The sequence below is a fragment of the Aethalodelphis obliquidens genome, unplaced genomic scaffold, assembly GCF_003676395.1.
Source record: "Aethalodelphis obliquidens isolate GAN/ISIS:26980383/991018 unplaced genomic scaffold, ASM367639v1 scaffold142, whole genome shotgun sequence".
NCBI lineage: Eukaryota > Metazoa > Chordata > Mammalia > Artiodactyla > Delphinidae > Aethalodelphis > Aethalodelphis obliquidens.
This window is the reverse complement of record NW_020838086.1, coordinates 480,420-494,073: the sequence shown is the minus strand read 5'-3', so window position 1 is coordinate 494,073 and position 13,654 is coordinate 480,420. Positions and strand designations below refer to the sequence as shown.

General features: G+C 36.4%; 1 protein-coding gene across 1 annotated transcript in view; it reads right to left on the bottom strand.

Moving 5' to 3' along the window:
- The window catches only part of DMXL2 (Dmx like 2), a 142,149-nt gene that overhangs the window by 87,977 nt on the left and 40,518 nt on the right, over window positions 1-13,654 (bottom strand). Inside the window, exons 4-6 of the mRNA XM_027099798.1 lie at window positions 11,345-11,423; window positions 10,377-10,512; window positions 9,648-9,714 (exon numbers count right to left, since the gene is read on the bottom strand). Of these exons, the coding sequence (XP_026955599.1) occupies window positions 9,648-9,714; window positions 10,377-10,512; window positions 11,345-11,423 (282 nt within the window). The remainder of the gene's footprint in view (window positions 1-9,647; window positions 9,715-10,376; window positions 10,513-11,344; window positions 11,424-13,654) is intronic.

Sequence of the window (13,654 nt, the reverse complement as noted above, 5' to 3'; positions counted from 1 at the left end):
AAAACTCCCAATAAACAAAAGTCCAGGACCAGATGGCTTCACTGGTGAATTCTACCAAACATTTAGAGAAGACTTAACACCTATGCTTATGAAACTATTCCAAAACACTGCAGAGGAAGGAATACTGCTGAACTCATTCTATGAGGCTGGCATCACCTTGATACAAAAACCAGACAAAGATATCACAAAAAAAGAAAATTACAGGTCATTATCACTGATGAACATAGATGCAAAAATCCTCAACAGGGCTTCCCTGGTGGCCCAGTGGTTAAGAGTCCGCCTGCCGATGCAGGGGACACGGGTTCGTGCCCCGGTCCGGGAAGATCCCACATGCCACAGAGCGGCTGGGCCCGTGAGCCATGGCCGCTGAGCCTGCGCGTCCGGAGCCTGTGCTCCACAACGGGAGAGGCCACAACAGTGAGAGAGGCCCGCGTACCGAAAAAAAAAAAAAAAAAAAAATCCTCAACAAAATATTAGCAAACCAAATCCAACAACACATTAAAAGGATCATACACCATGATCAGGTGGGATTTATCCCAGGGATGCAAGGGTTTTTCAATATCTGCAGATCAATGTGATATACCACATTAATAAATTGAAGAATAAAAACCATATGATCATCTCAATAGATGCAGAAAAAGCTTCTGACAAAATTCAACACCCATTAATGATAAAAACTCTCCAGAAAGTAGGCATAGAGGGAACCTACCTCAACATAATAAAGGTCATATATGACAAGCCCACAGCTAACATCATACTCAACAGTGAAAAGCTGAAAGCATTTCCTCTAAGATCAGGAACAAGACAAGGATGTCTACTCTCACCACTTTTATTCAACATAGTTTTGGAAGTCTGAGCCACAGCAATCCGTGAAGAAAAAGAAAGAAAAGAAATACAAATTGGAAAGGAAGACGTAAAACTGTCACTGTTTGCAGACATGATACTGTTCATAGAAAATCCTAAAGACACTACCAGAAAACTACTAGGGCTCGTCAGTGAATTCAGTAAAGTTGCTGGATACAAAATTAATATACAGGACTTCCCTGGTGGTGCAGTGGTTAAGAATCCACCTGCCAATGCAGGGGACGCAGGCTCAAGCCCTGGTCTGGGAAAATCTTACAGGCCGTGGAGCAACTAAGCCCATGCGCCACAACTACTGAGCCTGCACTCTAGAGCCCGCAAGCCACAACTACTGAGCCCGTGTGCCGCACCTACTGAAGCCCGTGTGCCTAGAGCCCGTGCTCTGCAAAAGGAGAAGCCACCGCAATTAGAAGCCCGAGCACCGCAACAAAGAGTAGCCCCGGCTCGCCGCAACTGGAGAAAGCCCACACACAGCAACGAAAACCCAACACAGCCAAAAATAAATACATAAATAAATAAATTTATTTTTTTAAAAAAATAGATCCTACCATCAAAAGTACTCAATGAACTATAATATTAAAAATCCAGAAGGTAATTGGATTTGAATCCCCAAACACCTGAGTTGAAATTCTGTCATGTGTAGCAGAGGCTTCTGGAAAATGCCTTCTAGTGGTAGATCACAGTCACCATCTGTTTCATCAAGTCAGACAAACTTGGCTTTATTAACAGCAGCAGAACAGATTGAAGAGGAGAGGAAGCCAACATTACAAAGTTAGTTTCTGTTCGTTTTATTAAGATCATCTTAATTAGATGTGGTTATCTTCTCAAAAAAGTGAAGAAATAAGTTTTTAAAATCCACGACATAATTTATTAACCCCCAAAGGCATTCTTTTTTTTCAATTAATTTTCATTGGAGTATAGTTGATTTACAATGTTGTGTTAGTTTCTGCTGTACAGCAAAGTGACTCAGTTATCCACTCTTTTCTAGATTCTATTCCCATATAAGTCATTACAGAGTATTGAGCAGAGTTCCCTGTGCTATATGGTAGGTTCTTATTAGTTATCTGTTTTATATATAGTAGGATATATATATATATATCCTTGTGCTATAAAGTAGGTTCTTATTATCTATTTTATATATGTCAATCTCAAAGGCATTCTTATCTTTCCCTCAGAAATGTGAAACACTTAGCTCTTAGGAGAATTGAACATTAAAAGCTTAAGGGGAGGGGGGTGCTTCCCTGGTGGCGCAGTGGTTGAGAGTCTGCCTGCCGATGCAGGGGACACAGGTTCATGCCCCGGTCCTGGAAGATCCTACGTGCCGTGGAGTGGCTGGGCCCGTGAGCCATGGCCGCTGAGCCTGCGCGTCCGGAGTCTGTGCTCCGCAACGGGAGAGGGCACAACAGTGAGAGGCCCGCGTACCGCAAAAAAAAAAAAAAAAAAAAAAAAAAGCTTAACGGAACATGACTAATACAATGAAAAAACATACTCAATAATCAATTGCTAAGGCTGTGTGCAATAAAAATTCAGAGAAAAAATGTATTAGGCATTATGCGGTGCACAAACAGAATCGCCTCTGAGGAGCTTAAAATCTAGTTGCTCCATTTAAGAGGACATACTTCTAGTCTTTTTACATATTTTTGTCTGAAGCACAAAGGTATCTTTCAGATTCATTAGGGAGTTCAAATAATCAGAAGATGTTTAGACAATGAATAAAGATCATCTTTCATGGCTCATTAATAGTTTTTAAAGCAACAAGTGACCCTGTCAAACGACCATATATCCTAAAACAGTCTCAAAGTTTAGCCAGCTGTAACACACGGCAGAGGCAAACGTCACACACTGGGTGAGCAAAAGGAGATAATCAGAAACATTAAGAATGTATGAGGGAAATCGACTACAAGCCCTGTCATTCAGCTACAAAAAAATAAATTCTGCCAACAACCTGAGTGACCTTGGAAAAGGGTTCCGCCCTAGTCAAGTCTCCAGGTCAGAATTCATCCCAGCTGACACCTTTATTGCAGCCAAAAGTGCCCTGTTCATGGCACCCAGCTATGTCCGGACACCAAACCCACGGAAGCTGAGATAATAAATGTGTGGTCTTAAGTTGCTAAGTTTGTGGCAATTTCTGTTATGCAATAACAGAAAACTAATACAAACTCCTAGTGATAGTGTTACAAGTAAAATTAAGGCAGGCAAAGGGAATAGAAAGTACAGTGTAGATGAGATGCAATTTAAAGGGATGCTTAGGTAAAGCCTAACTGAGACAGTGACATTTAAGAAGTTAAGGGGAAAAGCCACGCAGGTCTCTGGGGGAAGGATTTTTCTGGGTAAAGAGAATAACAATTGCAATAGAAAATGAGGAGAAAAACTTGGAGACAGCAGCTATAAGCAACCCTTTTGAGGTGTTATAAGGAGGGCACAGAATTAACAGAAACTGAGAGAGAAGGTCAAGAGATGGTTTTTGTTATTGTTGCTGTTCGTTTGTTTTAGAATGGGCAAGATTATAGCACATTCGGTATGCTGTGCTGTATTAGTCAGCTCAGGCTGCCATAACAAAATACTATAGACTGGGCGGCTTGAACAACAGAAATTTATTTTCTCACAATTCTGGAGGCCAGAAGTCTTAAGATCAGAGTGTCAGCATGGTCAGGTTCTGGTGAGACCTCTCTTCCTGGCTTTTTGACAGCAACCTTCTTACTGTGTCTTCATGTAGTAGAGAGAGAACAAGCTCTCTGGTATCTCTTCTTATAAGGGTACTGTTCCTATCATGAGGGCCACCCTCATGACTTTATCTAACCTTAACCTCCAAAAGGTCCCATCTCCAAAGATCATCACTTTGGGGGGTTAGGGCTTCAGCATATGAATGGGGAGGGGGGACAAACATTCAGTCCATAACATATGCTAATGTGATGCCCCAATGGAGAAGGGAAAACTAATTGAGAAGAGAGGAGAGCACTGCAATACTGAGGTCCCTGAATAAGCAAGGACAAACGGAATCTAGTTTACAAGTGGAAGAACTGGCCTTGTATAAAAGCAGACCATTCATCCATGGCAACACAAGGGAAGGCAGAACATACATGCACAGATGTAGGGAGATGAACAGATACAGCTAGGTGGTGGGAGTTTATCAAAGTTCTCTCTGATTACATCTATTTTCTCAGGTAAGAATCCATAGTACACAAATGCTAAAGTGGGAGCATGGACTGTCATATGGGACTCTACCAACATCCAATGGCATAGAGCTTCAGTTTAAAATACAGTAGCTACATAGAGACAACACACGGTGTTCACGCAAGGTGGTAAGTCAGATCAGAGGTGCCTGCATAACACCATAAAAAACAAACAAAGAAAAAGACCCCTAAGGACTATCGCTAAATGAAAGGATGAAATCAAGAAAAAAACCCTCTCTGTAAAGGAATATGGTAAGGAAGGGTTCATCTGCACCTGAACTCTGAGTGAAGGAAAAAGTCTCCGCTGGGCATCTGTAACGACAAAACAGGCCTCATGAGACCCAAGCGCACACTGTGTGGCACAACTTCCAAGCTGAGAATTTAGTTTAAACTGTGTGTGCCCCCAGGTGCCTGGCAGAAACTATATAAACCTTTTCTAGAAGAATGCATACTCAACCCAGGCCTCAAAGCATCCCTACGAATGCATTTGCAATAAATATTTTCTCAATGAAATACAAAGCCAGCTGATTTTGGTGCTGTGAAATCTAAAACATCTGGGTTAAAATCCCAGCTCCACCTTCTGACTATCTCTGTATTCTCAGGGAAGTTCTTAAACTGCAGTTTCCCCTTCTGTAAAACAGTTGCCCCACAGGCTTTTGAAGGCACAGTTTCTGGTACGTAACTGTCAACAGCTACCAGTCACTATCATAACAGTATCAGTATTTATTAGTCTAAAATTACTCGTAAGTTTTACTTAATAATGCAAAATAAAAGTTGTCACCGCCAATAAAATACTTCTGCACCATCCACCACCACCCCAAAACAACTGAGCCTGACTCTAATCCATACCCTGGACAACCCATGAATCAAAAAGTGAATCACACTGAAAATCAGAAAAATTTATATTTAGAATAATAATAAAAATAATACACATCAAAAGTTATGGAATTAAAAAAAACTTATGGGATAAAGCTAAGCTTAAAGGGAAATCTATAGTGTTAAATGTATACATTAAAAACAAAAAAGGCTGAGAAAAACAAAAAAGGCTGAACATCTAAAAAAGTTTGAGAAAAACTATTAAGTGTGCAATAGCATTACGTCTTTAAAAATGTACATACCTTAATATTTTAAAATACTTTATTACTAAAAATGCTAACCATCATCTGACAACACAGGGTTGAAACAAACCTTCACTGTGTTAAAAAACACATTATCTGCAAAGCACAAAAAAGCAAAGCACAATAAAACCAGGTATACCTGTACAAAAAAGGAAAAATTATTTGCCAAGCCTCACTTTAATACAGAGATCTCATAAATCCTAAATAAAATATTAGCAAAGCAAATCCAGCAAGGACAATACATTACAATCAAGTTGAGATTATTCCAGTAACACAAGATTTATTTAACACTTGAAAATAAGTCCAACATATTTCATCTTATTAAATAAGAAAATAATGATAATATCATTAGATGCAGAAAAAGTATTTGCTAAGATTCAACATCATTTGTGATTTAAAAAAGAAAAATCCTAGCAATCTACAAATAAGAAGGAAACTTCCTTTATCTGAAAAACAGTATCTATAGTAAACACCTACAGTAAATATCACACTTAATGGCGACACAGTGAAAGGCATCTTTTTGATACTGGGAACAAGGAAAAGATACCTACTCTCACCACCTTTACTCAACACTATACTGGAGGTCCTAGATACTGCAGAAAAAAAGAAGACACAAAACACTTAAAAGTTAGAAAAGATGAAATAAAACTGCCATTATTCATAAATAATAGAATTATGCACATAGAAAATTCAAAAGGATCTACAGAGGACTTGTTAGAATTCATGAGTTTATTAAGATTGCTAGGTATAAACCCAATATACAAAAATTAATTGCATTTCTATATACCAGTAATAATTATAAAATGATACCATTCATATAATTTTTGACATCAAAAATATCAAATACCTAAGCATGAATCTAACAAAAGATATTTAGGACCTCTAGAAAAAATTATAAAACCTTACTGGGAGAAGTAAAAAGATCTAAATTAAAGACTATACCATGTTCATAGATGAGAAGACTCAACTGTAAAGACGTCAATTCTCCAAAAACTGATCTACAGAGTCAATGAAATATCAATCAAAATCACAAGAGGTTTTCTGTTTGTTTTATAAAATTTATTATGCTCATTCTAAAATTTATATGGAAATACAAAGGGCCAAAAATAGATAGGATAATCTTAAAGAAGGAAAACAAGATGGGAAGACTTACTCTACCAGAGATATCAAGACAATTTAAAAGCTATAGCAACGAAGGTGGCATTACTACAAGGAAAGACCAGTGGACTAGAGAAAAGAATCCAGAAACAGAGCCACACTAGTATGGACATTTGATTTTGACAAAGGTGGCAATAAAGAGCAATGGAGAAACAAGAGGCTTTTCAACAAATTGTGCTGGACAACTGGATATCCATACAGAAAAAGTGAAACCTGACCTCTTCCTCAAACCATACCTAAAAACTATTCCACGTAGGTTTTAGATCTAAATGTGGAAGGCAAAAAATTAAATGTCCAGATTTTAGACCAGAGGTTCTGAGGTCTTCTGACCCAAGGCACCTGCAGATAGAATTCAAGATATAAAAAATATTTCTGATACCTCAACTGTATCCTCTCATGCCTTAGCATTTTAGTGAGCCAGTTCCAGTTGACAGCAGCCACATATCTTTGCCTGAGTTTTCCAGGAATTGTTTGTAAGTGCTGAGAATTAATGCTCTGCTCTCACCAGCCTTCAACCCATGTGTGTATGTGTGATGTGCCTGAAGAACAAGTGTGAGGAACATAATGTTGTGAGGACCACTAACTCCCAGAGTTAGCCAGAGATTTAATCTTGTTAATCACCTGCATGATAATACACTCTTTTTTAAGCACCTTCACTTCCCTGCCTCAAATCCAGTATATGTTTTTGTGAGCATTGCCCATATTAATTACTTGAACTCGAATGCTTGTCTGGGGGTCTGCTTCTTGAGAAACCAAGGAAACCAAGACCCAGAGTTACAATGAACTTGAGTAGGGGAAAAAAATTACTTCTCTATTTTTGTAACTGCTAATTGAAGGAAATGCTAAAGTTCAGTTATGAATATAAACATACCAAAATGATGTTAGCAGTACTTGTGACTTTGTCTCTAACAGAAATCACAGATGTTTTAATATTACATGACAGCTGCTGCAGATACCTCCACATATTTTTTACACTCCTCACTACATTGAAACCGTTATTTATTAGTTTACTGCTAAACCGCACATGATCGCAGTCTTTCTGTCTATAATGTTATACAGTCTTCCTGTCTATAATGTCATCAACTATTGAGCAACTAACTACCTCTGTGCCAAGTAATCGTTCAACCACAAAACAGTTGAGTGTTCTACAACTAAAGATTAACTCAAAAAGCCTTGGGTGAATTCTGATGTTCTTGGAAAACCTATCCTTGCCTTGTAAAGTATAATATGGAAATTTTAATTCGTACACAACAACTAAATACAATTAAACTTTAATCTGTGATTTTTAAATGTAATTTTTTCTTAATGAATACATTAACTAAGAAGTACATAATTGATATCGTCACAAATTTATTTTTTAATATCTTGACGGTATATTTCAATAACCATATGGTATCATTTTTATAAGTTCAAAACTATTCAAAAATAAAAATTATATTCTTTGGGAATCTACACCTGTGAAACTATTTTTTTTTTAAAGCAATGAAATAAAACATAAAATTCAGGATTCCGGTTGCATAGGTGAGAGGAAAATGAGGAGATGCAAGAGGAAAATAGTAACCCATTAGTTTTATGTCCTTTATCTCAACTGGGTAGCAGGTACATACATGTGCACTTGTTTAATTATTATCTTATATATAAGTTTTATATATATTCATTTTATACTTAGGAAATATTACATATTTAAAAAGGAGCATTCATAGAATCAGAAAAATATTCTTGAAACTCAAAAATGTGACAGCAGGGAAAAATTATTTGTAAGTTAGAGCTGAACACCCCACCCAGAATTTAAACAAAAAAAAAAAATTAAAAAAAATGACGAGGGGGGGGGAAAGAAAATTAGAGGATCAGTATAGAAGGATCCACATCTGAATAAGGGGAGATCCAGAAAGAGAGAAAAGAGAACACGAAAGGAAGGAAATAACACAAAAGGAATAATATAAAATAGTCCCCCTGAACTGAAGGACATGAGTTTTCACACTGAACAGGCGCATCAGATTGCCTGCACAAAAAAATTCTTTATCCCTTAGAGATACATACTAAAATATTTATAGATGACTGACCCATACCACGATATATTGAAATTTTAGAACACCGGCATAAGGGGAACATTCTTAAAACCTCTAAACGCTAGAGCTGGGAGAGCATGGTCATAATGGCACTATACCTCTCAAACAGCAACACTGGAAGCTGGCAGGCAACAGAAGCATGATTTTTAAAATTCTGAAGGAAAGTTAGTTCCAACCCAATGCTATGCCCAATCAAATAAAGCATAACAAAGAAGAAAGAACTGTTCAGACTTGCAAGGCCTCAAAAATGTTTTTTTCCCATTCATCTTTTCTCAGGAACCTACTGGAGGGTATCTCCATCAAAACAAGGAAAGAAGATGATAAATGATGTGAAGTAACAGGGAATTTAACAAAGGAGGTGGGCAAAGAGATTCTCCCGAGGCTGGTAAAAGAAAATCCTGATATGAGAGCTCTATTATTTTAGACTCAGAGAACAACTAAGCCAGATTGGAGCAAAGAGAACAGACATTTCCAGGATACCTCCTACGTGGGATTATACTGAGAGAAGATCCAAAGAATGTCAGAGGTGTGAGGGATGAATTAGGTATATAGAAAACTAAGCAAACAGTAAAACAAAGTAATTACTAACGCCAAAGTAATTATTCCATGAAAAATCTTTTACACACTCTTAATAATGTGCATAATAAATAGTGATTTTCCCAAATATTATGAGATGCTTATATCAGAAAGACAGGAGGAAGGGGAAGTGAATATGTGTATGTGCTAAGTGGAGATGAGGTTGGGACATCAGCTAGAGAAGTAAAGTCTCAGCCTCCATAGTAGCATGGCCAGAAATTATACATAAAACCAAAAGGAAAAGAAATAAAAAAAATTTTAAATCGGAGCATAATCAAGTTACTAAAGAATATGTAAAGAAATACTAAACTGCAATTTTATGAATCACTGCCTCTAGGACACAGGAATTAAGAGTTAGAAGAAGGGAGTGCATCTTTTCATTGTAAATCTAGTAGTAATATTTTACTTTTCAAATTATGTACATATGCTATTTTTAAAACCTAAAAATTAATTTTAAAAACCATAAATTTTCATAAGGGTCAAATAAGAATAAAAATAATAGCCATTATTTACCAAACGCCAACTACCTATGGGAAACATAGTAGATCTTTTACAAAAACTATCACTATTCCTCAGGCCACCTTTGTAATGTAGGATTATCCTAATTTTACAGATGAAAAAACTGAAAATGAGAATGAACAAGGAACACTTCTGTTTTGTTTTTTCTGTTTATGTTTTGTTTGGTCCTTTACCTTTCCAGCAGTAGCAAAATATTCACCATCAGGGGACCACTCCATCAAATGTACAGATACTGAGGTTCTAAAAAAACAAAATTGAACAGTTAGCATTTTTAAAATCTGGAACACTATATATATAAATGGTCAAAATAAAAAAAAAATTTAAAAAAAAAGATTTTCATAACATCATCAAAACAAGAGTGTTTTCACCTCTCTAAAAATAAATCTAAATATTTCACCTCCCTAAAAATACAAATTAATTCATTAAAGCTAATCCAAAGCTCACTTTGGGGAGCCAAAAGGGAATGCAATTAACATGCATAAATGATATCGCAACCTACATGCCCCACCAACATCTTAATGTAACATTTTGAAAACTGAGCTCATCATCTTCCCTGGCTAGTTGGATCCCTTCACATACTCCATATTGTTAATGGATCCTTTCACATAATCCTTCCACCTGAAAGAGTGTCTCACAACTTTCACATCTTCCCTCTCCCTATCCCACCTATATCTCATGCATTAATGAATAATTCCTACATATCAACCTTCTCAACCCAAGTCCTGAGGTTATTAACTATGAAAATACTTTCATCCTTTTTTAAAACAATCAATTGTAGCACAGATTAAAGGATGATGTTATAATGGGTTTTGGTTAGAAAAAGTCTATTTTTCTAGGCTTCTAAGAACATATCTCAGGAAGCATTTTTTTAATTAATGAACATAACAGAGTTAGACACTAACTTGCACTGCCAGATGCACTTCCAATCATTTAAAACAGGAGGAATTTTATTATCGATTTCTTCCTCCTCTTCCAGAATGTCACCCCCTGGAGGAGCCCACAACTGAATAGAATCAGTTGCTGTCAACAATCTGTTATCTGAAAATTAAAGAATGTTCAGATGAATAAGCAAGGATTATCTAGAGAAATAAACGCACATGTGGGCTTCTGCTTAGGTCTATAAACTATTCTGTGAAAAATAAGCAATATTGTCTATGAAAAACACTTGTGGAGTACATCCATTTAAAAGTTAGAATCCACTGACAAGAAAACTTGAGGGAAACTTGAGAACAAAAAAGAAAAGCCTCCTGACAAAGAGCTATTGTCTATCAGGTAAAACTTTAAAAAAAAAATAACAACAGAAGTAGAATAACAAAACAAACCCCAACACAGAATATTCAACACAGAATATATACAACACAGAATATTCTCAGGATATAAAACATAACTAAAGATTAATGAAATTTGTTTTTCTACATGGACTATTAAAATTACCCTCACTAGCTGTGAATGTAAAAAGGGACAACAGCCATTATCATCAAAAGTTTCTAAACTTTCAATATTAAAGACAGTAATTTCCCGAAATACAAATACCAAAGTGAGATAGGGTTTTTCTTATCTTGTTTTATTTCTGATTTTATTTCTTAATAAACACAGTAAGAGTAAAGTGCAGCACATTAATTAATGAAAGAAATCATCATTGTTTCTTGGAACAAAACATTCAAAAGTAGCAGGGGAAAGCACAGAACTAACAGTAAATTAAGCACTGTACAAAGCAGTGTATATGAAAAAGAAAAAAGTATACTCATTCACTAGCAAAAAGAGAATACTACTGATCATCTTCTTATTATGGTAGACTATATCACATTGTAATCATACACTTAAAACAAATATTAACTTTTCAAAATTTCTAAAGATAATTGCTCAATACCTTGAGGGTCCCATGCTAAATTGTATGTCACAGAACTCAAAAAAAACTGCCCAGTTTTAAGCCACTGACACTTGAGTTGCTGAAACATAGAGAGAGAAAGAAAAAAGAGAAAGATATGTTTTCAAAGTAATATCCACAAGCACAACCATATTATCATTTTCTTCAACTGAAGACTATGATCTGAAACAAAGATGTAAATATTTCACTATTATTTTCAAAATACTGTTTTTAAAATAATTTCCAATGATTCCACTTACTATTCTACCATATCAGGCTGTTTGCCACACCCAAACAAAGCATGTCTTCCAGGCTTCCTTCCATGTCTATAAACACAATCTTTTTTTGGGGGGGGCTGCGTGGGGTCTTCATTGCAGCATGCGGGATCTTCAATGAGGCATGTAGGCTTCTTAGTTGTGGCATGCAAACTCTTAGTTGCGGCATGCATGCAGGATCTAGTTCCCCGACCATGGATGGAACCCAAGCCCCCTGCACTGGGAGCACAGTCTTCCCCACTGGACCACCAGGGTAGGCCCCTATAAACACATTCTTATTCTTAGGGTATCCCTCCCTCTCTTTTCTGCCTACAAACTCCTATGGTTACATCAGGATCTAGCTAAATCATCACCTCTGCAGTGAAGCCTCTTCTGACATCCTGGCAGCACTCAGAGCACTTTTTACTTACATTCTACCATTATAACACTGGTCACACTGAATTATTTGCTTATATATCTGACTCTCCTATTACACTGCAACTCTTCAAGGGCAAGAATTATGCCACAATGAGCTTTGCGTATTCAGTGTTGTAATGACTGGTACACAGATGCTCAATAACTTTATAAAAACAAAGTAAACGCACATTAGAAAGAAGTACAAATTAACACAATCCTATGGAGTCAATGTCTAAAATAAAACTAGATACACCTTCCAAAAAGCCAACAAATTTGAACCATATAATATATAAAACCCACAAACCTGACCTATATTTGAATAATTTCCATTCTATTTTCTTACTGTTTCCATTCTAAAGTGTAGAAAGATTTAAAATTTAAAAGTCACAGCTTTCCCATGAAATACAGTAAGTAAAAAAGTTTAGATATCTCTTTTCAGTAGATAAACATAAAATGTCCTTTTGTAGGCTTCCCTGGTGGCGCAGTGGTTGAGAGTCCGCCTGCCGATACAGGGGACACGGGTTCGTGCCCCGGTCCGGGAAGATCCCACATGCCACAGAGTGACTAGGCCTGTGAGCCATGGCCGCTGAGCCTGCGCATCCGGAGCCTGTGCTCCGCAACGGGAGAGGCCACAACAGTGAGAGGCCCATGTACCGCAAAAAAAAAAAAAAAATGTCCTTTTGTGAAAGTATAGTGCAATGTAAAGCCATGTCAAGGCTTTTTATAGGTAAGTTATACATTAATTGCTTGGCAAGTAATAATTTAATAAATGGCAATGCCCTCTCTTATTATAATACTTTTAAAATATTTAACAATAAAATAATTTATTCAAGATTTCATGACTATCTAGAGGTGGAATTTTCAAATACAACTACAAAACCTGAATTTCAGTATCCAAAAGTTAATTTTATATTTATTAATCAGGGAAAAGTTATTTTTTAAACCCTATCACTGCTGACCGAACAACAGTCACAACAGTATTTTAAATACTGCTCAACAGAACTATTTACAGTAATAATAAAATCATTCCTAAAACTAGAGCTATCCCTAACATTCTTTCCATTAGTGCTTCTCAGAGTGTAATCTGTGGACCAATTACACTGCAGAAATTCGGGGAGTGAGGTCTGGAATCTGATTTTTTTTTCCATTTTTTTAAATTTAATTTTTAATTTATATTGGAGTATAGTTATTTACAATGTTGTGTTAGTTTCCAGTGTACAACAAAGTGAATCAGTTATACATATACATACATCTATTCTTTTTCAGATTTTTTTCCCATATACGTTATTACAGAGTATTCAGTAGAGTTCCCTGGGCTATATAGTAGGTCCTTGTTGATTATCTACTTTATATATAGTAGCGTGTATATGTTAATCCCAAACTCCTCATTTATCCCTCCCACACACACCCCCACCTTTCCCCTTTGGTAACCATAAGTTTGTTTGCAAAGTCTGTAAATCTGTTTGTTTTGTAAATAAGTTCATTTGTATCATTTATTTATGGAATCTGATTATTTTTCTATAAATTCATTTATTTTATTTATTTAGTTTTGGCTGCATTGGGTCTTCATTACTGCACATAGGCTTTCTCTATTTGTGGCGAGTCAGGGCTACTCTTCGTTGCGGTGTGAGGGCTTCTCATG